The sequence below is a fragment of the Lissotriton vulgaris genome, chromosome 7 (genome assembly GCF_964263255.1).
Source record: "Lissotriton vulgaris chromosome 7, aLisVul1.2, whole genome shotgun sequence".
In the NCBI taxonomy this organism is placed as follows: domain Eukaryota; kingdom Metazoa; phylum Chordata; class Amphibia; order Caudata; family Salamandridae; genus Lissotriton; species Lissotriton vulgaris.
The window spans coordinates 1,549,102,825-1,549,126,366 of NC_141695.1; the positions used below are offsets into that span (position 1 = coordinate 1,549,102,825).

At 45.4% G+C, this 23,542-nt stretch overlaps 1 protein-coding gene across 4 annotated transcripts in view; it reads left to right on the forward strand.

Moving 5' to 3' along the window:
* BCAS1 (brain enriched myelin associated protein 1) overlaps positions 1-23,542 on the forward strand; it is a 505,437-nt gene that overhangs the window by 336,943 nt on the left and 144,952 nt on the right. For 2 of the 4 annotated variants that reach the window (XM_086932442.1, XM_086932443.1), the window contains exon 7: positions 8,627-8,821. The exons of the other annotated variants lie outside the window; for them this stretch is intronic. In XM_086932442.1, coding sequence (XP_086788568.1) covers positions 8,627-8,821 — 195 coding nt within the window. The remainder of the gene's footprint in view (positions 1-8,626; positions 8,822-23,542) is intronic. 4 annotated transcript variants of the gene reach the window in all.

Here is a 23,542-nt window from a genome sequence, read left to right on the forward strand (position 1 = left end):
CCATGATGCAAGGGTGCCTGGGCCGAACATTGTGTGCCAGCTCAGGGAAAAGACAGGAATGCGCCGTACAATGTTAAGTACGGTGCATTCCTGTGCTTTCCTTATCAAGCAGCGCAGCAAGGTGATTTGCTTTGCTGCATGATTTGTAATAAATATGCCCCTTTGTGTCCCTCTCAAATCTCCTCTGCATTAAATCCACACTGGGATCCTTGCCCGCCATCTTTGTTCACATATGAAACTCCCCTTGGTGTCTTCCATTTTTGCATCAATGCCTACAAAAGTGATCGAACAACCTTACAGAACATAAGGCAGATCTACTCATTGCTAGGGATTAAGGGAATATTTGTTCCTTGATGCTTCTTTGTTTTCCTGTAGTAACCAAAAAGTGATTGATGGAATGCTCGAATCAATTTCAGCCAACCAGTAATTACTCTGGCTGCATCGGAGTTCATTATTTTTGCCCACAATGCTACCTTAGACAAGAAGCTGATTTTCCCATTGGCTGTTAAGACTATCGATCACAAGGTTGTTCTAAAAGGGCTGAAGAAGGCGGCAGATATACAGAGGCAAAATCCTGCTGTGGTTTATTTACAAAATGTGTTCATGGCCTCAACCGTTGAGTTGAGCTTCCCTCATTTTTCTCCAAAGTCAAAGAAATTACTTTCCACATGCTGAGGGATTTAACTGCATTGCAATGTAATAGTATTTATATTGCTCCTCATACATTTCCCAGTGCTTTACGGGGGGAGACGATGAGGAGGAGGAGGAGGCTATCGCATTTCTTCATTGTGCTTGGTTAAGGGTGTAAACCTTAGCTAAAGAGTTTTTCGGTCATTTGTATGGGTCTGAAGGATGCTCCTTTCATGTCATGGTGGACTTTTAGCTGTAATAGTGCTTGATGATAAATGAAGAGTAGAGTTAATGGTGCATATTCAATATAGCTTTATCATCTCAGTATGTGAACCTAATTGCTCCCTTCATGTGGAAATTGATAGGATCTAGTGTTCGTTTTGTTCTTCTCACAGTAGAGCAATGATCAGCTTGGGAATAGCCAAGTCTTTAATATCAGGTTTAACTATCCTGAGAATTGCATATTTGGTGCTATTCACCCAAACCTGAGTCCGATACAGTAGAGTGTTTCACACATATGCCAATACCACTGGATCCACATCCTTACACAAACCAACTGCTATAAACTTGCACATTTTAGCATTGTTACATTCACTGTAACCACTCTCTGCCCTTTCCACCAGATAGCAACTACCAACCAAGAGCTGGGCTCAATCATTTCCTCATCCAGAACAGATTTTCTGAAAAAATCTAAACATTTACTCCAGCATCTGCTCAAGCTGTTCCAGGCCCACATTCCTCTGTAATACTGGATATCTTTGACCATGTGGTAGGCAGAATTCTGCCATATAGACATTGCACTCCAAATATTTAGCCCACCTTCCCATGTATGATCTACTCTTCCTTCACCTGCTATTAATTGTTAAGCACTGTATTTCCACATCAGTCACATATGTCTTCCAAACTCTAGACACAAGAGGAGAAATTGGTCATGTTGTCACAAACTTGACTTGGCAAGAGAGAGCAGGAAGGGTATTGCCTGCAGCGGTGGTGAGAAAGATGCTGTACAGGAGGGAGAACTGTGAATGTGGTAGTGGGGATACTGATTTAACCCGCAGCACTGACTCAAATACCAGAATGTTGTTGTAAGCTCCTCTCATGCTATACATCAACACTATATGGGTGCTGTATGTACAGCATGCTCCACCTCTCTTTGTTCACTAGATTCATCTTCTCATATATTTCTTATTATCTTCCCAGTCCATTGTCTTTTGCACCTGTTCCTTCCTGTGCTTTATCTCTGCAGGCTGAAAAGAGTGCACATTGTTGGTTAGGTGTGTGTGTGTTTGTGTTTTTGCAAAATCCCTATGAATTCATAAAACCTATTAGGCCCCATTGCAGCCATTGTCTGGGGATGTGGCAGAAATTTATCACAGGGCTGGTCCTGCCCTTCTGTTCCCCAGTGCCCACATGATGTTTTGGTAGCAGTTAACCTGACAGCTTCATAGCTGAAGAGTGCTCATAATTCCTAATGCCCATGGTCACTGACGACTGTTAGATGTCTATTGATGGCCCTGTTTTGAAGCATGAGTGAGACTGGTAGAAGCTCTGTAAATTTAGTGGAGTGGCTGTGACATATGCCAGGAAGCAGACATGTTTATCTGTGTTTGAGCTCCCTAATCCATAGTTCATCATGTCCAGACATATGCCATGTATTCCCTCTGCTTGATGGTGGCTAGGTTATTGTAGAGTGATGACGCTAGGCATACCTTCAGGGGTTAGCAATTGCCAACTGTCTGACGACGTTCGGAAACAGTACTAATAGAAATAGAGTGTGGAGGTGCACTCTCATGCATGACTGCTTGACGAACTCAGGGCATCATAAACTGAGTTCTGTAGATGCCAGTTAGTGGGCAGAAATGTCTTGCAGATTCTGGGTGTTTCTCCAGAATCACGCAATGCTTCATTTACCTGTGTTGTGAAATTCATATCTGTAAGATCCCTTTCTCAAATCAGGTAGGGGACAGGTTAAAGCTTCGCAGACACTATATTCAGGGGTGTAGCTACCATTAGTGCAGCAGCTGCAGTAGCACAAGGGCCCAGATCCTTAGAGGGCCAATTATACCTTGTAAACGGCTGTCTTGTATGATTCAAATAGCAGTCAAAGGGGGCATTTTCCTTCCTTTCACCAAAGTTCTCTCAGGAGCTGATTTCCTGCTAATTCAAGGCAGTTGTCCTGTTACCAAATGGAACACCCATGGTACTATATTGGGAGCTGTGAGGGAGCCGCATAGCCTTGTGGTCTCACTGGCTCTCTGCACTCAGCAAAGCTATTTCAGTAGTTGGCAAGGAAACCAGAGGAGAAAAGGGGTACCACCAAAAAAAGCAATTTCAAGTTCGGGATCGGGGGAAATTGTAGCACCAAAGCTACAAATAATCCTTCTTAACATATATCTATTTTTCAATGGGAATACATCTAAAGTGGACAGACCCATACAGACATACTTTTTTTTATTTTTTATTTTATAGCTACAGACAAAGGGGTCGATTATGATGGGGGACGGACGCACACCCCTAATGTGGAGGGACCGTCCGTAGGGGCGGCGGCGTTCCCTCCGGTGGAATTAGGATGTGACCACCACCACCCTGGCGGTCACATCCCATATATTTAACATATATTTAACATTGCGGCGGGTGCTGTTTGCAAACGTGCTTTTGGGACAGAAATTGGTATCCAAAACATTTCTGCCATTTCCTACGCACAAATGCTTATGGTTATGAGTTTGCATTTTTAGTGAATTAGGCCCTGATTATACGTGCCCTGGAGTGGTAGACTGTATTTATCAAACCAGATATAATCTGATGCCCGTGTTTTATCGGGTGTGATAAATTCTGCCTATGGCAAAAAAATTCACAACATTTGTTTTCTGCCCTTTTCCCCTCATCACAGTTTGTCGTTGTTTGACCCGCTGAAAAAGGTGCAGACTTTATTGACCCTAGTATTTACCAGGGTGGCAGACTCTCACCACTTTTAATTGTGACACCTGCACATAAAGGTGTTTGAACAAGTATCACAAATATCTGGCCATCCGTAGTTAAGATCTGTGTATAAAATGAGGATAGGAAATCCAAACATACACAAGGTTATGCGTACTATGGTAAGCCACCAAGCCCTTGGAGATAACTCTGGGTTAAAGGCAGTGTTCAGCTCTCCCTCAGCAGTGTCAGAAAGCAGCAGGCAGCAGGGTGGCACAGCAGAAAACCAGTAATTCTGGAGCAACAGACCAGCAGAGTAACAGTCCTTGCAGCAACACAACAGTTCTTATGACAGAGGTTGTTTGTAGTTCCAGAAGTGTCTGATTTGGTGGAGACAGAGACCCAGTACTTATACCCAGTTGTGCCTTTGAAGTGGGTGTGCCTTCAAAAAGAGGGGTCATTGAAGTGCACAGAGGAACTTACTTCCTAATCCTGGCTCCAGACTCACTGCAGGGGAGTAATCAGACCTTTGTGTGGGGATAGGACACTATCCATTCAAGTGCAAGCGTCAGCTCCTCCCTCCTATCTTACCCAGGATGAGCCATCAGGATGCAGATGTGCACTCAGACACACCTAACCATCCTGTGTGTGTGGCTGTCTAGAGGAAATGCCCAAAATCAAGATGTCACCCACCCCAGACGTGTATGGGAGACAGGCTACAAGCACACAGAGCTTTAAGAGCAGTCAAATGGCAACTTTCTAGAAGTGACATTTCTAATATAGTAATGTTGAATCCAACTTTGCCAGCAAAGAGGATTTATTATTACAATTACAATTATGTGAAACATCACGAAGCTAATCCATCTCAATCAAGAATGACGTCTTTAGAGCATAATAAGGAATTCCCAATGTTAACCTATGAGAGGAGTAGGACTGATAGTAGTGAGGAACAAATGTAGGTGTTTTTCACTACCAGGACATGCAAAACGTAAAGCTACTTGTCCTACCTCTTACATCTACAGCACCCTGCCCTCTGCTCTACCTAGGGCCTACCCTAGTGAGTTTAAGGCTTGTCAAGGAGTTTTAAATGTCAAGTCGACATGGCAGTGTAAACTGCACACACACATTCTGCAGTGGCGGACCTGAGACATTTTTAAGGCTCTACCTGTGTGGGTGACACAATGAATGCTGCAGGCTGACATTTAATTTACAGACCCTGAGGCAGGTAGTGAACTCTACTAGGGACTTACAGCTAAATTAAAGATACCAATCGTGGATAAGTCAATAAAATCATGCTGAGAGGAGAAGCACATGTACTTTGTACTTTGGCATCGTCAGCAGTGATCCACAAAAAGAATCAGCAAAAAGAAGAGATAAACAGGCAAATGGTTTGGGGGAAGACCCACCCTCTGCTCACAGGTCTAACACTGATGAGTGAAATATTCTTGGCAATGTTGCTTCATTTGTTATTCCCATAGAAATTTTACAATTTTAGCCCAAAATGCTTCCTGCTGTGGCTTTGAAAAGGGTCCATTTGAAGGTCTCACAAGCAGCTGAATTATTTATTGTAGTTAAACAACTTTTGCTCTTAAGATCCTCATGGTTAGTGTAATCATAAGTTTTTAAAAGTTTTAAAAATGTTAATATTTTATCATTTTATTCTGTATATCTTTGTATATTTGTATTTATTTGTCCTAAAAAGGGGGTTATTTTCCTGGTATGTCTTTTCTAACTATAAAAGATTGTACAGTGTTGCTGTCTTTCCAAAGTTCAAAAGCTTCTTTCAAACTCATTTTGATTTCAATTGCGGTATCCTCGTTTTACTTGATTAAGTGAATAAATGAATACATTGACTTTTCTAGATTTTTAGGTATTTTTCATTGGTCAAAATTTACTAAAGTCTTTCCGGATCCTTCTGTAATGCTATGAAATTTAGCGCAGCACAGGCAGTCTTTTTAATTGTAAATAAATACATGCAATGTTTTGAGTCTTATTTAGTGGCACACGTGCTATTGCAAACTTTTAGTAAATGTCGACAATTATTGTGACATGTCCATAAGTGAGTTTTTTCAGCAAATGCACTATTGAACCTATCCAACATTTGAAAATTAAGTCTCTGAATTAGTCTTGTGTCCTGAAAACCTTCAGGAGTCAGCTCACATAACATTTTTGACTCTCACTATTTCATGCTCTTGGTGGTATCTTAATGTATTATTTGGCGCAAACACCCTTTACCACCATATTAATTAACCACATTTCTTTAGGTGGTAAAGTGTGCCAAAATTGCTTGTGCATCTTCCTTTTGTGGAATTTGGTTGTGGTGGTGATATGTTGTGTTTTGGTGCTGTTGCACTTCTGTACTGCATTATTGCACTGTAATGGTGTTATGATGTACTCTGTTTGTTGTGCTGTGTTCACATTTTGATTGTTTTATTGTGTTATGCCCTATAATGTTTATTGTATTTTATGTTTGTTATTGTGATCTGTTCTGTTGTTTACTTTAGATATGTTAATAATTACTGCTATATTTCCAGCTAAAAGCTGCACATACAGTTAAAGTTCCAGTGACATTCAATAATTTACCACTGTCTAAGGTGATAAATAGCGCCACTTAAGCTCTGTTTAAGAAATGTATCAGCCCAGTGGCTGAGGTCGGTATTATATTAGCACATGCAGTGATCATTTTATGTGATATGTTCCATCTTTAGTACAATTGTCACAAACCTTAAGCAAGTCTATATGAAAGTGGATATGGGGATATATTTACAACTAAAGGGGCGGAGCGCGGCGTTAAGCAAAGAAAGCTAACGCCCCGCTCCATCACTTTAGAAACACTGGGCTGCACTGTATTTACAACAATACTGTGTAGTCCTGTGTTTCTCCCTGCGCTGGCTCTTAATTTAGCTGCCTAGCTCCAAAGCAGACACCCTTAAAATGAAGTGCAAGGGTGTCTGCGTTGTGGGGGGGGGATTAATGTTCATGTGCAGGAAGTTGTCCCTTCGTGCACATAAACAATCGTAAATAGTGATTTGTAACTTTTATGTGTTCTGCACGTGCAGCATACATACAAACTGCAACTCGTCATTTTTAAAATTATTGTTTATGTGCTGGAAGGGCATTTTGCTCTTACTATGCAGCAGACATAGAAACATCAAAAACGAGGAGAAATAAAGCATTTCTCCTTGCTTCACCTGTTTAAGACCAGATTTTCCCTGGTCTTATTTTTTGCGCTGCCCCATATTTATGCCACCCTTGTAAATATGGGGCAGCCTCAAAATCAACGTGTGCCATGGCGGAACACCCACCACAACACCCATTGCCCACCCCTTTCATGCTAAGTATAGCATGAACGGGTGCTTTATTCACAAGGCGGAATTAAGCCATGTTTAGTGGGTTAACACCATCTTGTGAATAAAGCGAAGCCCCTATTCCCACAGAAATTTTGGGAAAAAGTGACGTTCCTATGGTGATAGGGGCTTGTCTAAATAGTTTCATCTAATAAGTTTACTCTAATATCAGGACCAAAATGTGCTTACGAACAACAATAAACTGTTTTTGGAAATACTTGGAAAATCCAATATGAGTCAAACCGAGAAATCATACTTGGATCCAGCATTTTATTATATTTTTGGTTGTGACATTTCAGTATTTCAAGCGTTTTAAGTCCACTCATATTTAATTCACGACTCACCCCCCTACTGAAGTGAAGTGTGGAATAAGGCTTGATTTTTGCATTATCAATGCTGCTGTTCATGATGTGTACTTGTTGATGCCTAACCCCATATTATATGTTTTTATGGGAAGACCCATAACATTCTTTCTATGCTCGCCAGCACTTATTGACCTTGCCTCATTTTATTTCTCATGCCCTAACTTATTGTCTTTGCACCTCTTGCAAAAAGTCACTCTGTTCTCCCAGCTGCACTGAGAGGCATATTTATGAGCACATTGCACTGCTCTAGTATCACTTTTTGTGATGCAACTGCTGTGCAAACCACCAAATCAAATTTATGAGGCCACACAATGCCACTTTGTGCGATTTTTTAATGTCCCCATAGATATAAAGTAAGGCATTTTGCTGCCTTGCCTAACTGCGCGAGGGAGGTGTTTTATGGGCGTTGCAGTGGGTGTTCCCACACAACTTCCATTGCTTTTGACGCATTCCCAGTTTTACAAGGTGTTTTAAACCTAGGAATGCCTCAATATCTTACAGCTCCCCGGAGGAGGTGTTATGAGGAAAAGTATCTTTATTTCTCCTCGATTTTTTGCAGCACACAGAGAAAGAGGAAAACGCCTCGCTGGATTGTTTTTGTGCGAGAAGGGGCCCCTCCCTGCACAAAAACAATCCTGCCGCCAATCACAGGCACCAGGGTGCCTGCATTGGCACTAGGCAGCCAAATCGACTCCAGCATAGGGGGAAAGGACAGGAATGCACGTATTGGGTAAATGCAGTGCATTCCTGCCCTTTCCCTGTGGCGCAGGGCAGCACAGCAAGGGAACTTGCTGTACCACTAATCCTATATATACCTTAAATTAGTACCTATATCCTTTTCCTCTCCCCTTTACCACAATGGCCTCCTCTACAGGAGAAACTCTTTTTTGCATTTCTAAATTTGTATTGCTTTTTTATGTTTTATAATTTTTTTTCAAAAATGTGATGCCAATGTCTATGTTGCACCACTCATTTTACCAACTATTCGATGACGGTTTGCGTCTAGTAAAAAGAAGTACATATGATTTTTCCAATATGCAACCCTTACTGAATACATATTGATGGACTCCAGTAATACTTATTTTCTTACTGACTTAATATGCATAATTTGACTTCAAGTTATGTGCACATTCATTTTCCACCGTTATCACTTTTACAAGCATTTGTAACAGGCCTAATATAAACATATGGAGTCGAATTACTTTCAGGTATACACAGGGCTAACCAGACAAGTTACAATACCTGTTTCTCTGAATGATAAATGATGATTCCTTGTGTAATTCTAAGTGCTGCAAAAAAGTGTCACAAATTGATCTTACGCAGCAGCGAGTGATATCTAATATTCATGTCTTACTATGTCCTTCAAAGAAAAAAGAAAATGGACTATGTAAGAGATCTCCAAAAATTGGCTTTACAAAAAAGTCATCAAAATCCGAGAAGGCCAAAGGTGGGCAACCAGCTTTGCAACTGAAGACAGAAACCACAACGGGAGGATCCAGCGTACAGACATCTGAGAGCCCCCATACAAGAAAGGGCACTTTAAGCAGGCTGTTTAGGCACAAGGTCTGTATGAAGCCCCCAAGGGAGCATAACCTCCTAACTAGCATCAGATGGCTCATTTCTTCACAAAACATGGAGGCAATGTTTGAGAAAATCAGGTTGAAATCTTCATGATTCTTAATCAGAAGCACCTGAACAGTTTGCCGATTGCTGATCAGCCTTACTAAATATGTAGGATAAGTTTCACTGTGTTTATGAAGATGTGCCATCTGTAGCTTGTTTTTTAAGAGTGTCACTAACCAATTAGTAATACATTGACTTGATAGTTTCATCTAATAAATTTACTCTAATATTCACTAAACACTAATCCATTCTAATATTCACTAAACACTGACTTTATTTTAAACTCCAGAATGTATTTCTTTTGAAGAATACTTTTTGGCAATAGTTTTGATAAATGGTGGTGTGTGTGCCATATTACATATTGTGGGCCTGATTTATAGTTGGTGGATAGTATACTCCACCATAAACATGACAGATGTTGTCTCCGCCATATCACAAGTGCCTTTGGATATAATACCCTTGGTATGCAGCGGATGGATATCCTCCATGTTGGCGACAAAGTAACCCAACAGTCAAATACTAAATCAGGCCCCTTATTATTTTTAGTGGTATCCAAACCTATTCATTGCTCCATAGCTGTCAATATGTTGTACCTTAACAAGGTGTAACATATTTTAAATGCATGGACCTTTGTAGCACCTAAGAACAACCAGTCAACCAAGTCTGTTCATTTGCCTTATTGCTTTACCTATGTTAGCCTTCCTTAGGGACTTATGTTGCAACTGGTTGCTGCCCACTTGTGAGGCAGAGGCTTGGCATATTTAAAGTTCAAAAGTGGCGATGGTTTGCCGTATGTGCTCCCACTGACACAATACCGCTTTCTTCAAAACAGTCAAGAAAGGACCCATCCAGTCTGCATTTTTCTGTTTTTCATAAATAAACACAAAAAGCAGTGTTTGTTTATGACTAACACAAAATAATTATTCTAATATTCTGGACATTTGGTCCCAGTGGCTGGTACACTATGCCTTGGATGGTAGTCCTGGAGAGAAAGCAATTGTGTTAGTAAGCCGGGATTATTTAGGAAGGGCGTTACTACCTTATGGATCCACAACACCTCAACCACCAGTGGAGGTCAACCAATCAATCAATCAGTATTTATAAAGTGCGGCTTATCAGCCAAGGGTATCCAGGCTCTGAGCTGTGGGAATCAATTGAAAAGCCAGATCTTGAGTCCCTTCCTGAGGTGAGTCAATGATGGTGAAGTACAGAGCTGGAGGGAAGGGGATTCCAGGATTTGGCGGCGAGCTGGGAGAAGTAGCGTTCTCCTGTGTGGCAGCTTCGGATGGAAGATATTTGTGCGATGACAAGGTTGAGCGGAGTGGAGGTTCTTGGGAAGTAGGTGGAAGTTCAGGCGGTGGTTCGTGTAGGAAGGCCGTAGGTCATGGAGGACTTTATAGACATTGGTCAGTAGCTTGTATTGGCATCTTTTCTGGATGGGGCGCCAGTAGAGGGCTTTGAGGTTGTATCTTAACTACACAGCTGGAGCATAAAAGGCCATTGCCCTGACATCACTTTCGCTTGAATCTCCTGCCCCCACCACCTCAGAAAGTTACCATTCTAGGACACTCCTTGTTCACTCTGGTTCCAGTTGCAGAAAGCACCAACTGTCATTGAGAGAGGGAGTGGAGTGATGACGATGCAGGGAGTGGTGAGACACAGCTCAGTGAGTTGCCAGAAGGCTATTCAAGTGAGTCAGCATAAGACAGGAAATAACAACGGCCTAAGGAAAAGCCCAGTGTTTACCCAGGGCAAGTATGAAACAAACGGAAGGCACATGTAAGGAAAAGGCTGGCACAACGAGGGAATGACTGGAAGAGAGGAGACAATTTGGTGGACACAGCAGCCATGATTGGCACAAGCTGCAGTTTTCAAATCGGGAGTGCCGTGGAATGGCTGACTAGAGATAGAGGTGGACCAATGGTAAGATACAGAGAAGGCAAAGCAGTGCACATAGAATAGAAAAGGCAAGAGGTGGTAAAGCTGGGACATAGAAGTGACAATAGGCATGGTGAAAGAAAAGGTGGCACCAAGGTGGCACAGTAAAAAAGGGGAGAGGCAGGTGATGAAGATGGTAAATGGGAAGATGGGACTCACGTGAATTAGACAAACTAGGGTGCCACAGGGGAGGGCTGTGGTGGCTCAAGGAAAGCAACGGGAAAAAGAGAGAGGAAGATGATTTGCTGGGATGGACCACTGGAGGCACATGGGAGGCCTTTATGTACAACTGGAGCAATGGGTGGTGACATGTCCAGAGGAGGCAAAATTGAGCACAACTTAGCATAGAGGAGGAAATGAAGCACAGGGGTAGAAAGAGAAAAAAAGGTTGTAGGCTGTCACATCCAGTTATAAGGTTTTCAGTGCAGCAGCTCATCATTTCTGTTCTCAGAAAGACACGTTTTGTAAAGGTTCTGGCCCTTCTGTTGCTTTAAGTGTCGCATTTTTTGTGGATATACTGCAGTCTTTACAGATGCTGAGACAGTATTTCTTTAACAAGAATGACAATCTTTGTGCCATGCAGAGGAAAACTGGAAAGGATCTCCAGGGATTCAGTGGCCATGGCTGGATGGGAATGCAGTACAGGGGTGATAAGAAGGCATCTAAGTGTTAGTTGATCATGTGTACCCACCCACAGTCTTGTGCTCTTGAAGCCTCATCTCTCGGAATCTACTCCTTCCTCTACACAGAGTTAACCTGTCCCCGTTATTTCTGCGACCTCTGAAACCATAGCTCTAGCTCAGGCAATCTCAAAGCAGCCATTCTCTGATGATCTTGGTAAATGGACCATCTTTGGAAGTGACAGGCTAGCTAACAAAAACAAGACTATCTCATATATTCTCATATCTGACCCAGTGGCCTTTGAAAACGGCCCACATTCCTTCCTCAAGGGTCATGCTGTCCACTCATTCACCAGGATTATAAGCAGAGCACAGGTAGACTGGCCCACTCTTTTTCCCTACAACATATCCTGTCTTTTCTCGCATGCTACCCAGACTAAGGAGACATTCTTCTCTGAATATATTCTTGACTCAACTTCTGGCTTGGTGTCCTCTCTTAGATGTCCCCTTCCCTAGTGTGGGAGGAAAGCAGGAGGATTGTCACCTCCTCGCATATCAGCGGCAGCAGTAGGGAGTAGTCCTCAATGTCCAGATGTCGGGACATCAAAGTGCACTGTCTGAGTGCAATGGATGTAAGCCGGATCATTCCTGTGACAGTCATTATGCACGAGTACTCAGTAGCTGATGCACATCTGCAAACAGTGTTCAGCTCTGGTGAGTATTCAACCAGCCAGCACACCATGCAATGTGACGTGTTCGCTCCAGCACTTTCAGCACTACAGGCTTGCTATTCCCAGATGCTCCACCACCAGTCCTTCTTTAACGAGACCAAAGTACCTTAAAATTAAGCTTTGCGTGCAGTGTGACATCACTGTTGTCACCTAATACATAGGACAGGCCGATAGCCAGGCCCTGTGTTATTATTACTGAGAATCAGGAATGTCCAAGAGAGAATTAAAAAACTCCCAGTCCCGAGTGAGAAGTGCTGATGCACCTACCATCAATCATCAGCATAAATTAAGTACTGCACAGACGTGTAGAAGACCTGCAGCAAGTGAATAAATTACCCTGAACTCTTGGAATGTAACTGCAGCACATATTTAACACTTCTGGATGAAGAATTGGCTGCCTGTGCTGTTTTACTTATAGTAGGTAGGCACATTATTGCACACAACCAATCCTTCTACTGGCTACATAAAATGGGGTCACACACAACACCAGTGAAGAAAGTGAATGCCAAGGCCAAATATTTTAAAGCCTCCCTGTTCATTTTCTATTATATCACAGATATTAAGCGAGCATGAACTTTAAAGTCATAATGCTTACAAGGCTCTTGCTGTACGACAGTGAATTTATCAAGAGGATCTCACAAGGGTTATGCTTCTGTCCAGATTAAACTATTGAAATGTAGTGCATGGTGGGTACAAAGGTAAAGGTACAAAAATCCCAATGGGTTCAAAGTCGGGCATTAACATTATCATTGAATCTGAAGAAATGCGATTACATCACCTCTTTGTGAAAGAAAGCAAAAGAATGTGAGGAAAAATTATATGAACACAAGGCGTTTTTTTCTGGAAATCTCTGGTCTGCCATCTTGGAGCCCCACCAAGCTTCATTCCTTAAAGAAGACATTTAAACTACCATGTTTGGGAAAATGTTGTCAACCTGCTGGTGTTGTGGCTTTCTGAATATCTTTAGTGAAGGACTTGACCCATCTTTAGTCCCCTGAACCACACCTTCCCCCAGATTTAACAATGCATGCTACTCAAGAGGCAAGGTAGACTATCTGTAAGTAAGATGGAAAATGTCCATCCAGCCCATTGCTGCAAGGTTCCTAATGATGTCAAGTGGTTGGAAAATCAGATTTATTGCAATAAAGATTTGTATCTTCAATTGCATACTCTTTCCCATATCATAGATAACAGCAGCCACGGCCAGTAAATGTGTTTGTATTTATATAGCGCCTTCTACCCAGAGGTCTCGTAGCGCTGTATTCATACCACTTTGGAACCCTTCATGGTTTTCCTGTGAGATGTCCACTCCTGGGCACCCCCAAGGTGAAGCCAGGCATCCAAGCGCTGCTGGGGCCGTTGTGGAGATTAAGCAAGCTATTGCCCAGAGTTACAGAGTGGGACCCATGATTAGACTAGGCACCAAGGCGAGAATTATCAGTTCCGGGGAGATTGAGTCCAAGAGCCGTCGCAGCGGGAATTGAACCCTGGTCCCGGGCCAGACATCTGCATTAGGGTCTGCCACTCTAACCATTGAGCCACGCTTCTCCCGGTAGTGGGAGTACCTGTCGGGGGGTGACGTGGGGAGGCGGAAAGGCAGGGTGGGGGGCGGAGAAAACTATGGATTACAGAGATTTACAGGTAAGTAAACATATAAATAAATAAAACTAATTTTGTTGCGTGCACTGCATCGCATTTGGTTATGCAGTCCACTACCAACCGCGGCTGGATAACAGCATTGAAAATTAATGGGGTTTTTGCAGTACTACATTCTTTTCCTTTCAATCAAATATAACCCCACTTGGTAGTAGACTTCGTCACAGGTCACATTACTACTTTGTAGTCCACTCTACAATCCTGTGACCTTTGCCAAGGCACTTTTGGTTGCTTTTACCTGGAGCCTTATTGCTTGTTATTTGTAATTCTAGTAGAAGATAACAATCTCTTTGTTCACCTGGTTCTATGAATACACTAAAGAATATGTTCTTGCATTGATGGGTGGCCTTCCTGTGATATTATGCCACTATGGGCTCTGTGAACCGGTGCCATCTAAATATTCCAATCATCTATCTTTCAAAATAGTTTAAATAATTTTCCAAGGTAACAGGCTTGTTTTAATGGTGATGAGGACAAATTTGACAGTCAGGAGATTAAGTTTGACTTATAGGCAGGTAATATAGCAAACTTTTTCTGATTTCTGAAGTGTGATTATTTTTGGTCCATTTAAAAAGTCCAAAACATTATGGCAAATCAAGACATGCAGATATGTTCTACATTAATAGGAACCTAGACATGTGACAACTGGGACAGACTGTTTATTACAGCAAATATCTAGTGTACACCAAAACTCCGATTAAGTGCAAAAGTGTTAGAAATGGTGGTCTCTAGTTGGCAAGGGTTTGCACCTTTGTCCAAGTAGAGAACCTTCTTCCAAGTCAGGGTAAGGGGGCTACACTTCTAAAATAACCCCTGCTCACACCCTAGGTAGCTTGGCATGAGCCGACAGGCTTATCACAGAGGCTGTGTGTAAAGCATTTGTGCACACATACAGTAATACAGCTACGTACTACAAATGGACACCACACCAGTTTAGAATAAAAGACCAGAAATTGCAGAAATCCACAATACAGTATTTAAAAATAGCAATTTGCAAGAATAACCTCAAAATGTTGTTCCTTGAAGTCGGTAGCACCGTCCGGTGCTACAGCGGTGCTGAAAACAACAGAATCCAACAGTTCCAGTCGAGCGCGTCAGTTGTGGCATCGGCAGACTCGTAAACAGTATCTTTGTGTTGCGCCCGCCACGTTGGCATGGGCTGGTCATGTCAACCTTCACGGTTGCTATGGGAAGTGTAGCGGTATGTGCCCTCAAGTCGCGTGCAGGCGGTGGCTTAGTGACAGTCATCCAGCGGCATCAGTGAGACCAGGGTTGCGATGCTGACAGGTCACGGTGCAGGCGACAGAGCCAGTTACTGGGAGCTGGTATTGGTCAGTCCGGACTGCATTGCGGGATGGGACGCTGCCTCATGCGGCTCATGAACGGTGCCTCCAAGCCATGATGGGGTCACGGGTGTCAAAATCAGCTGGCAGCGACGGTGTAGGTGAGACCAGGGCGGCGGGGTGAAGTGAGATGGTACAGAGAGCAGTGCCCACAGGTCACGGTGCAAGCAGAGGCACGGTGGCGGTGGCAGTTGTCGTCCATGAGACCAGGGTTGCAGTGCTGGATGCGGCGGGGCTCTCTGCAGTGACAGGACAGGAGGCAAGCTCTACTTCGGAGATCTTCCTCAAGCAGGGGACACAGCACACAGCAAAGTTACTGTTCTTTTTCTTTAGCAGAAACAGCTGCTACAGGCTAACCAAAGACAGCAAACAGCAAAAGGGCAGTACTTCTCCTTCAGTTTCTCCAGCTCTTCTCCTTGGCAAAGGTTCCTCTTGAATTCCAGAAATGATCAAAAGTTCTAGGGTCTAGGCCACAATATTTATAAAGCATTTTCCTTTGTTCTCTGTGGCAGAAAGGCTTTGGACTCAGTCCTCACCAGTTCTCTCCTCTCTGGTCCAGCTTTTCCCCAGCAAGATGTGGAGACAGCATTGTGTAAGGCAGAGCAGGCTCCTTCTGGTGCAAGAAAATGTCTTCCCGCTACTCTAAATGCAGGCCAGGTCTATTCAGCCCATCCCTGACTCAACCAGGATAGGCAGAACACATCTCACCCCCCCCAACCCCACCCCCAGTGGTTGTCAACAGTGTATGCACATCCCCAGCCCCTGTCACTCCAAGGCCAGACAGTCAATCCACAAAACCAGCAGAGGTACACAGGATGGCGAAGTAAGAAAATACCCACTTTCTAAAAGTGGTAGTTTCAAGGACACAATATAAAAATCATCTTTACTAAAAGATGCATTTTTATATTCTGCGGCTCAGGAGCGGTGCCTCCAAGCCATGATGGGGTCACGGGTGTCAAAATCAGCTGGCAGCGACGGTGTAGGTGAGACCAGGGCGGCGGGGTGAAGTGAGATGGTACAGAGAGTAGTGCCCACAGGTCACGGTGCAAGCAGAGGCACGGTGGCGGTGGCAGTTGTCGTCCATGAGACCAGGGTTGCAGTGCTGGATGCGGCGGGGCTCTCTGCAGTGACAGAACAGGAGGCAAGCTCTACTTCGGAGATCTTCCTCAAGCATGGGACACAGCACACAGCAAAGTTACTTTTCTTTTTCTTTAGCAGAAACAGCTGCTACAGGCTAGCCAAAGACAGCAAACAGCAAAAGGGCAGTACTTCTCCTTCAATTTCTCCAGCTCTTCTCCTTGGCAAAGGTTCCTCTTGAATTCCAGAAATGATCAAAAGTTCTAGGGTCTAGGCCACAATATTTATAAAGCATTTTCCTTTGTTCTCTGTGGCAGAAAGGCTTTGGACTCAGTCCTCACCAGTTCTCTCCTCTCTGGTCCAGCTTTTCCCCAGCAAGATGTGGAGACAGCATTGTGTAAGGCAGAGCAGGCTCCTTCTGGTGCAAGAAAATGTCTTCCCGCTACTCTAAATGCAGGCCAGGTCTATTCAGCCCATCCTTGACTCAACCAGGATAGGCAGAACACATCTCACCCCCCCCAACCCCACCCCCCAGTGGTTGCCAACAGTGTATGCACATCCCCAGCCCCTGTCACTCCAAGGCCAGACAGTCAATCCACAAAACCAGCAGAGGTACACAGGATGGCGAAGTAAGAAAATACCCACTTTCTAAAAGTGGTAGTTTCAAGGACACAATATAAAAATCATCTTTACTAAAAGATGCATTTTTATATTCTGAGGGGTGTCCCTTCCTGAATCGCAGTGGTATGTGTGAATGTTTTGCAGCCAAAATGCAGTCGCAAAACATTTGCATTTTACCTCCTTCTTCAAACAGGTGGTAACCCTTTTGTTAATGGGAAGGGGTTCCTATGGGGACCCCTTCCCCTGTGTAACTGTTTGTTAAAACTTTTTTTAAGAGCAGGCAGTGGTTCCATGGACCACTACCTACTCTTGAAAAATAAAATGAAAACTTTTCATCTTTTTTTAACGCTTCTTGTTTTCTTTTAAGAACAATGGATTGCATTTTAAAAAAAATATTGCTTTATTGAAAAACAATCACAGACATGGTAGTCTGCGGACCCAGCAGGCAACCATCCCTATGATTTTTGTGATTCTCAATGTGTCACAAACCGAGCCCTGCCTCATTAATATTTATGAGGTAGGCCAATGTGCAACCTACTGGAAATTGCAAAATGTGTAAAGCACACATTTGTACATGGGTGTTTACCTAAATACATCTGGCCTAATGGGCCATCATCCCCCATTCCATTTCTTAGTTCAGGTATCAAGAGATTGTCGGTAGGACTATAACCAATATCTGCCCATCCTCTGCTTCCCTTTTAAGACAGTAAAGACCAAAATGAAAAGGAGGAAGCATCAGTTTCTTCACTCTGATAAAAGTTGAAGTTGAGTTTAATAAAAATGTTTTATACCTGCTAAACGTTTTCTCATATAGGTCAATTTATTCAACTGAAACTTTGCTTTGAATTCAATAAATGTGCTGTGCATGTGTGTCATGCAAAGGTTGCTTCACTCTATATCAATTTCTGCTACACGTGAAGCCATTCTTCTCAGCCAGTATAACAGAATCTAAATGTAGTAGAGATAACTTTGTTGGATTAACAAAATGAGGTGCTCTTTCAAGCTTTTACTTCACTGCCTTCCATCAGCACTTAACCAGTGGCAGCTGGCAGGGATCGGGGTGGCTCGCCGAGGGCAGGTTGTAGAAATTTAAAAAATCACTTACAGCTTCAGGCGGCCTCATCTCTCATCTGCTTCCCTTCCGACGAGTCCCTTAAATGGAAGCAGGAAGCATACACAGGCTCCCTGGGCCAATCACGATGCTGCTGTCACCATCAATCAACCAATCAATCATAGCATTTGTAAAGTGCACTACATACCCGTGAGGGTCTCAAGGCGCTGGGGGAGGGGGGAGCTGCTACTGTTCGAAGAGCCAGGTCTTGTGGAGTCTCCTGAAGGTTAGAAGGTCTTCGGTTTGCCATAGGCGAATGGGGAGGGTGTTCCACGTCTTGGCGGCGAGGTGGAAAAATGATATACCATCGGTGGTCACTCTTCAGATGCAGGGGGCGAGGGTGTGGTCTGCGGAGCTGGCTGGGGGGGTGTAGAGGCCGAGTCGTCTGTTGAGATACGCTGGTCGGTGTTGTGGAGTGCCTTGTATGCATAGGTGACAAGCTTGAAGGTTATCCTCTTGTTGATGGGGAGCCAGTGCAGGTCTTTTAGGTGGGGTGTTATGTGGCTGCGGCAGGGGATGTCGAGGATCAGACGTGCGGAGGTGTTCTGGATGCGTTGGAGTCGTGTCAGGAGTTTGTTCGGGGCTCCTGCATAGAGAGCGTTGCCGTAGTCCAGTCTACTGCTGAGGAGGGCCTGGGTGACCGTCCTTCTAGTTTCGGTGGGGATCCACTTGAAGATCCTGTGAAGCATGAGGGGGAGACGGCGTTGACCTGCTTTGTCATGGAGAGTGTGGGGTCAAGGATGACCCCTAGGTTTTGTGCATGGTTGGTTGGTGTAGGGGGTGCTCCTAGTGCCGTTGGCCACCAGGAGTCGTCCCAGGCCGAGGGGATGGAGCGGAATATGAGGACCTCTGTCTTGTCTGAGTTCAGCTTCATATTTACAACAAGGGGTGGTGAGGGACAGAGTCTCTGAATTAAACAGAAAGCTCTCACCCAGTCAAGAGATCAGGGCTAGATCCAACACCGTTTTTTAGCTCACTGCACCATCCCAGTTTCAGAACCTGGCCGTATGCAAATTAGTCTGTTCCTGTCCCAGTGCATGATGGGAACAGGGCAAACCAAACTACAAAAGCCAATTCTTACACTGGGAAGGAAACAAGCTCCCGGGGACCGGTTTCTGGCATTACAACCGTCTTCGGCCCGGTTTGCTTGAATCCTGATGGTGCAATGAGCAAGGGTCTCACATCTGAGAATACCCTTCCACGCTTAGGGTGGACAAAAATATTTACAACAAGGGGTGGTGAGGGACAGAGTCTCTGAATTAAACAGAAAGCTCTCACCCAGTCAAGAGATCAGGGCTAGATCCAACACCGTTTTTTAGCTCACTGCACCATCCCAGTTTCAGAACCTGGCCGTATGCAAATTAGTCTGTTCCTGTCCCAGTGCATGATGGGAACAGGGCAAACCAAACTACAAAAGCCAATTCTTACACTGGGAAGGAAACAAGCTCCCGGGGACCGGTTTCTGGCATTACAGCCGTCTTCGGCCCGGTTTGCTTGAATCCTGATGGTGCAATGAGCAAGGGTCTCACATCTGAGAATACCCTTCCACGCTTAGGGTGGACAAAAATATTTACAACAAGGGGTGGTGAGGGACAGAGTCTCTGAATTAAACAGAAAGCTCTCACCCAGTCAAGAGATCAGGGCTAGATCCAACACCGTTTTTTAGCTCACTGCACCATCCCAGTTTCAGAACCTGGCCGTATGCAAATTAGTCTGTTCATGTCCCAGTGCATGATGGGAACAGGGCAAACCAAACTACAAAAGCCAATTCTTACACTGGGAAGGAAACAAGCTCCCGGGGACCGGTTTCTGGCATTACAGCCGTCTTCGGCCCGGTTTGCTTGAATCCTGATGGTGCAATGAGCAAGGGTCTCACATCTGAGAATACCCTTCCACGCTTAGGGTGGACAAGAGTCCAGCTTCAGTCGGCTGTCCCTCATCCAGTCGGCAACAGCCTTCGTTCCTTCATGCAGGTTGATTTTGGTGGTGGGGGGGTCCTTGGTGAGCGAGAGGATCAGCTGGGTGTCATCTGCGTAGGAGATGATGTTTAGATCGTGCTGTCGGGCGACGTGGGCAAATGGTGCCATGTAGACGTTGAACAGTGTTGGGCTGAGAGATGAGCCTTGGAGTACGCCGCAGATGATCTCGGTGGCTTTGGAGCGGAAGGGGAGGAGGTAGGTGCTCTTGGTTCTCCCGCAGAGGAAGGAGGTGGTCCAGTCCAGGGCCTTCTCTTGGATTTCGGTGTTGTGGAGGCGTGCTCTTAGTGTGCGGTGGCAGACTTTGTTGAAAGCGGCTGACAGGTCCAGGAGGATGAGGGCCGCGGTTTCTCCATTGTCGAGCATGATCCTGATGTCATCGGTGGCGGCTATGAGGGCATTTTTTGTGCTGTGATTGCTGCGGAACCCGCACTGGGATGGGTCTAGGATGTTGTTTTCTTCCAGGAAACTGGTTAGTTGTTTGTTGACAGCCTTTTTCGCTGACCTTCGTCGGGAACGGGAGCAGGGAGATGGTTAAGAAGTTCTTGAGGTCCTTGGGGTCCACCTTGGGTTTCTTTAGTAGGGCCTTGATCTCTGCGTGCTTCCAGCTCCTCGGGAAGGTCGCTGTCTCGAAGGAGATGTTGAGGTGGGGTGCAATGGTGCTGCTGGCTTTGTTGAAGATGTGGTGTGAGCAGGGGTCTTCCGGAGGTCCGGAGTGGACGGTGTTCATGATCTTGATGGTGTCGTCGTCATTGATGTTGTTGTTCCAGGCGAGCAGGCGGTAGTTGCGGGTGGTGGTCGTGGGAGCCGAGGTGTTGCTGAGGTGGTGACGGTGCCAAAGCTGTTGTGGATGTCTGCGATCTTGCAATGGAAGAAGCTGACCAGCGAGTCACACAGGTCTTGTGCTGGTGGGATGTTGTTGGTGTTGGAGCTGGGGTTGGAGAGTTCCTTCACGATGCTGAAGAGCTCTTTGCTTTTGTGTACGCTGTTGTCTAGGCGGTCCTTTTGGCGGATATGATGAGTTGGTGGTGTTGGCGGGTGGCGTTCCTGTGGGCTGTGTATTTTCCGGTGTTTTTTTGTGGGTCTAGTTTTTCTCTAGTTTATGGCAGGCTCGCTTGGAGGCCTGCAGGTCTTCAGAGAACCAGCTGGTGTGGGTGTTTGCGGGCTTCTTGAGCGTGGCGAGGGTTTTGACGCAGTCGTTGATCCATTGTCTGAGGCTGCCAGCTGCGGCGTCAGGGTCGGTCTGGTCTGCGGGTGGGCTATGGGCGAGGGTGGCGGTTAGCTGGTCCTCTGTGATCTTGCTCCAGCTGCGGAGAGGCATCTGCTGGGTGCGGTGGTGTATGGTGGGTTTCCGGAAGGTGAAGTGGATGTAGCGGTGGTCGGTCAAGTGGAGTTTGGTGGTGCTGTCGAAGAAGATGTGGGTGCTCGCAGAGAAGATGGGATCAAGCGTGTGGCTGGCAGAGTGTGTTGGTGCTGTGGTGAGTTGTCTGAGTCCGAGGTTGCCGAGGTTGTCGATCAGGGTGGAGGAGTTGGTGTGGTTGTTATTCTCGAGGTGGAAGTTCAGGTCCCCGAGGAGGATGTAGTCCGTAGAGGCGAGGGTGTGTGTGCTGACGAGGTTGGTGATGGAGTAGCTGAACTCCGGTCGAGGTCCGGGGGGTCTGTAGATGAGGGTGCCTCTGAGGTGGTGCTGGGGTTGGTGTGGATCTGGAAGTGCAGGTGTTCAGAGGAGCTGAGGGTGTCGTCGGTGTTTGTGGAGACTTTGAGAGTGTTCCTGTGGTTAATTCCTCCTCCTATCCCGTTGGTGCAGTCTTTGCGGGTGATCTTGTAGCCTTCCGGGATGGCTATGGCGATGTCAGGTGCCGAGGAGGGGGTGAGCCAGATCTCCATCAGGAAGGCGACATCTGGGGCGTTGGTGTCGAGTAGGTCCCAGAGTTCGACGGCGTGTTTGCGGGTGGAGCGGGTGCTGAGCAGGATGCATCTGAGGAAGTTGGGTTCTTCTGTGGGTGGGTTGGTGGGCTGGATGCTGGTGAAGTTGCAGTTCCGGCAGGAGAAGGGTCCTTGGGTGCGTTTCGGGATGGCCAGGCAGCAGGTGCATGATCGTTTGGTGTTGAGTGCGTGGAGGGTACTAGAGCCGTAGCGGAGGTGGGCATCGTGGCATTCGCGGGGGCCAGGGGTCTTGGCGCTGGGCACGGTCCAGGCACGGATGGGCGCAGACGGGCTTGCCTTTAGCGCGACAGCGGTGCGCCAGTGGCGCGGCAGCTGCGCGCGACCTCAATATAAGAGGTTAAGGGAGGGAGGAGCAGCTGGGAGGTGGGAGCGGGGTGGTGAATGGACGCTGGGGGGGGCTGCAAGGGAAGGTAGCGGCAGGATAAAGAAACAGCAGGAGCGGGCACAGCGGATCACAGGACAAAGAGGAGAAAGAAAACACAGAATGAACACAGAATGAAGAACCATAACAGCAGCGTTGTGATTGATCTGAGCACCGTGGTTCGGCACACAGATTGAGAGTATGAGCCTGTGTATGTTCTCCACCCAGGCTGTAATAAAGCCTGGTGGAGAACATGCAAATGGCGCATGACAGTGTGGGAGGCCCTAGATGGCCGGCCAAACAATCATGCATACTTAGAAAGTGCCCCATCCACTTCTACCCCTGCTCTATGAACAGCATATCCCCTCCCTGCAAAACTGCCTCAACATGGAAAAATAAAATTATATTAACATTGTATTATTATCATTTTATTTTTCCTTTTTTTTGCACTCCTGAAAGGAGTGGTGCAATGCTCCTCCGCCTTACTGGCGGAGGCTCCCATGTACTTAACTGAGCCGGCTTTAGTTCATTAAAGTATACAGTCTAAGTAAGTATTACTTTAATTCATCACCAACATCTAAAATAAAAGGAAATATGCTCCCTAATTTGTCTACAAAGCTTTCGTCACAATTTGTGTTTCCAGAATGCAAAACTAACAGTAGCTGAAACAAACAAATAAAAGAACAGCATATTAGCCAAGTGTTATTGTCTTCTACTGATGTACCAGCAGCTGAGAACGTGATTCTGACTGTTAATTGCTCGCCCCATAATTATAGTCCAATGTGAGGGCACATTATGAGGGAAAATGGCACTTAAAATATGGAGGTTTGGGGCTGTTGGCACACACCTAGTTACAGAGAGACGTTCCAGTCAACCCCTTCTTCTATGCCCTTGCTTCAGACTTTTACAGAACATAAAACGCAGGCAAACAACAGTATGTGTGTCTTTATTCCATAATAAAGGCTAATGGCAGAAAACGCAAACAGTTGATACACCACCCTCCTTGCAACTTGTACATACAGCTATATCTTCACCTGGTGGCATCATAACCCTGGTTTATGTGTGGAGAAGTGTGGCTCAATGGTTAGAGCGGCAGACCCTGATGCAGAGGTCTAGCCCGGGACCAGGGTTCCTTTCCTGCCTCGGCGTGTCTTGGGCTCAATTTCCGTGGACCTGATAATTCTCGCCTCAGTGCCTATTCTAATCATGGGTCCCACTCTGCAACTCTGGGCAATAGCTTGCTTAATCTCCACAAAGCCCCCAACAACGCTAGGATGCCT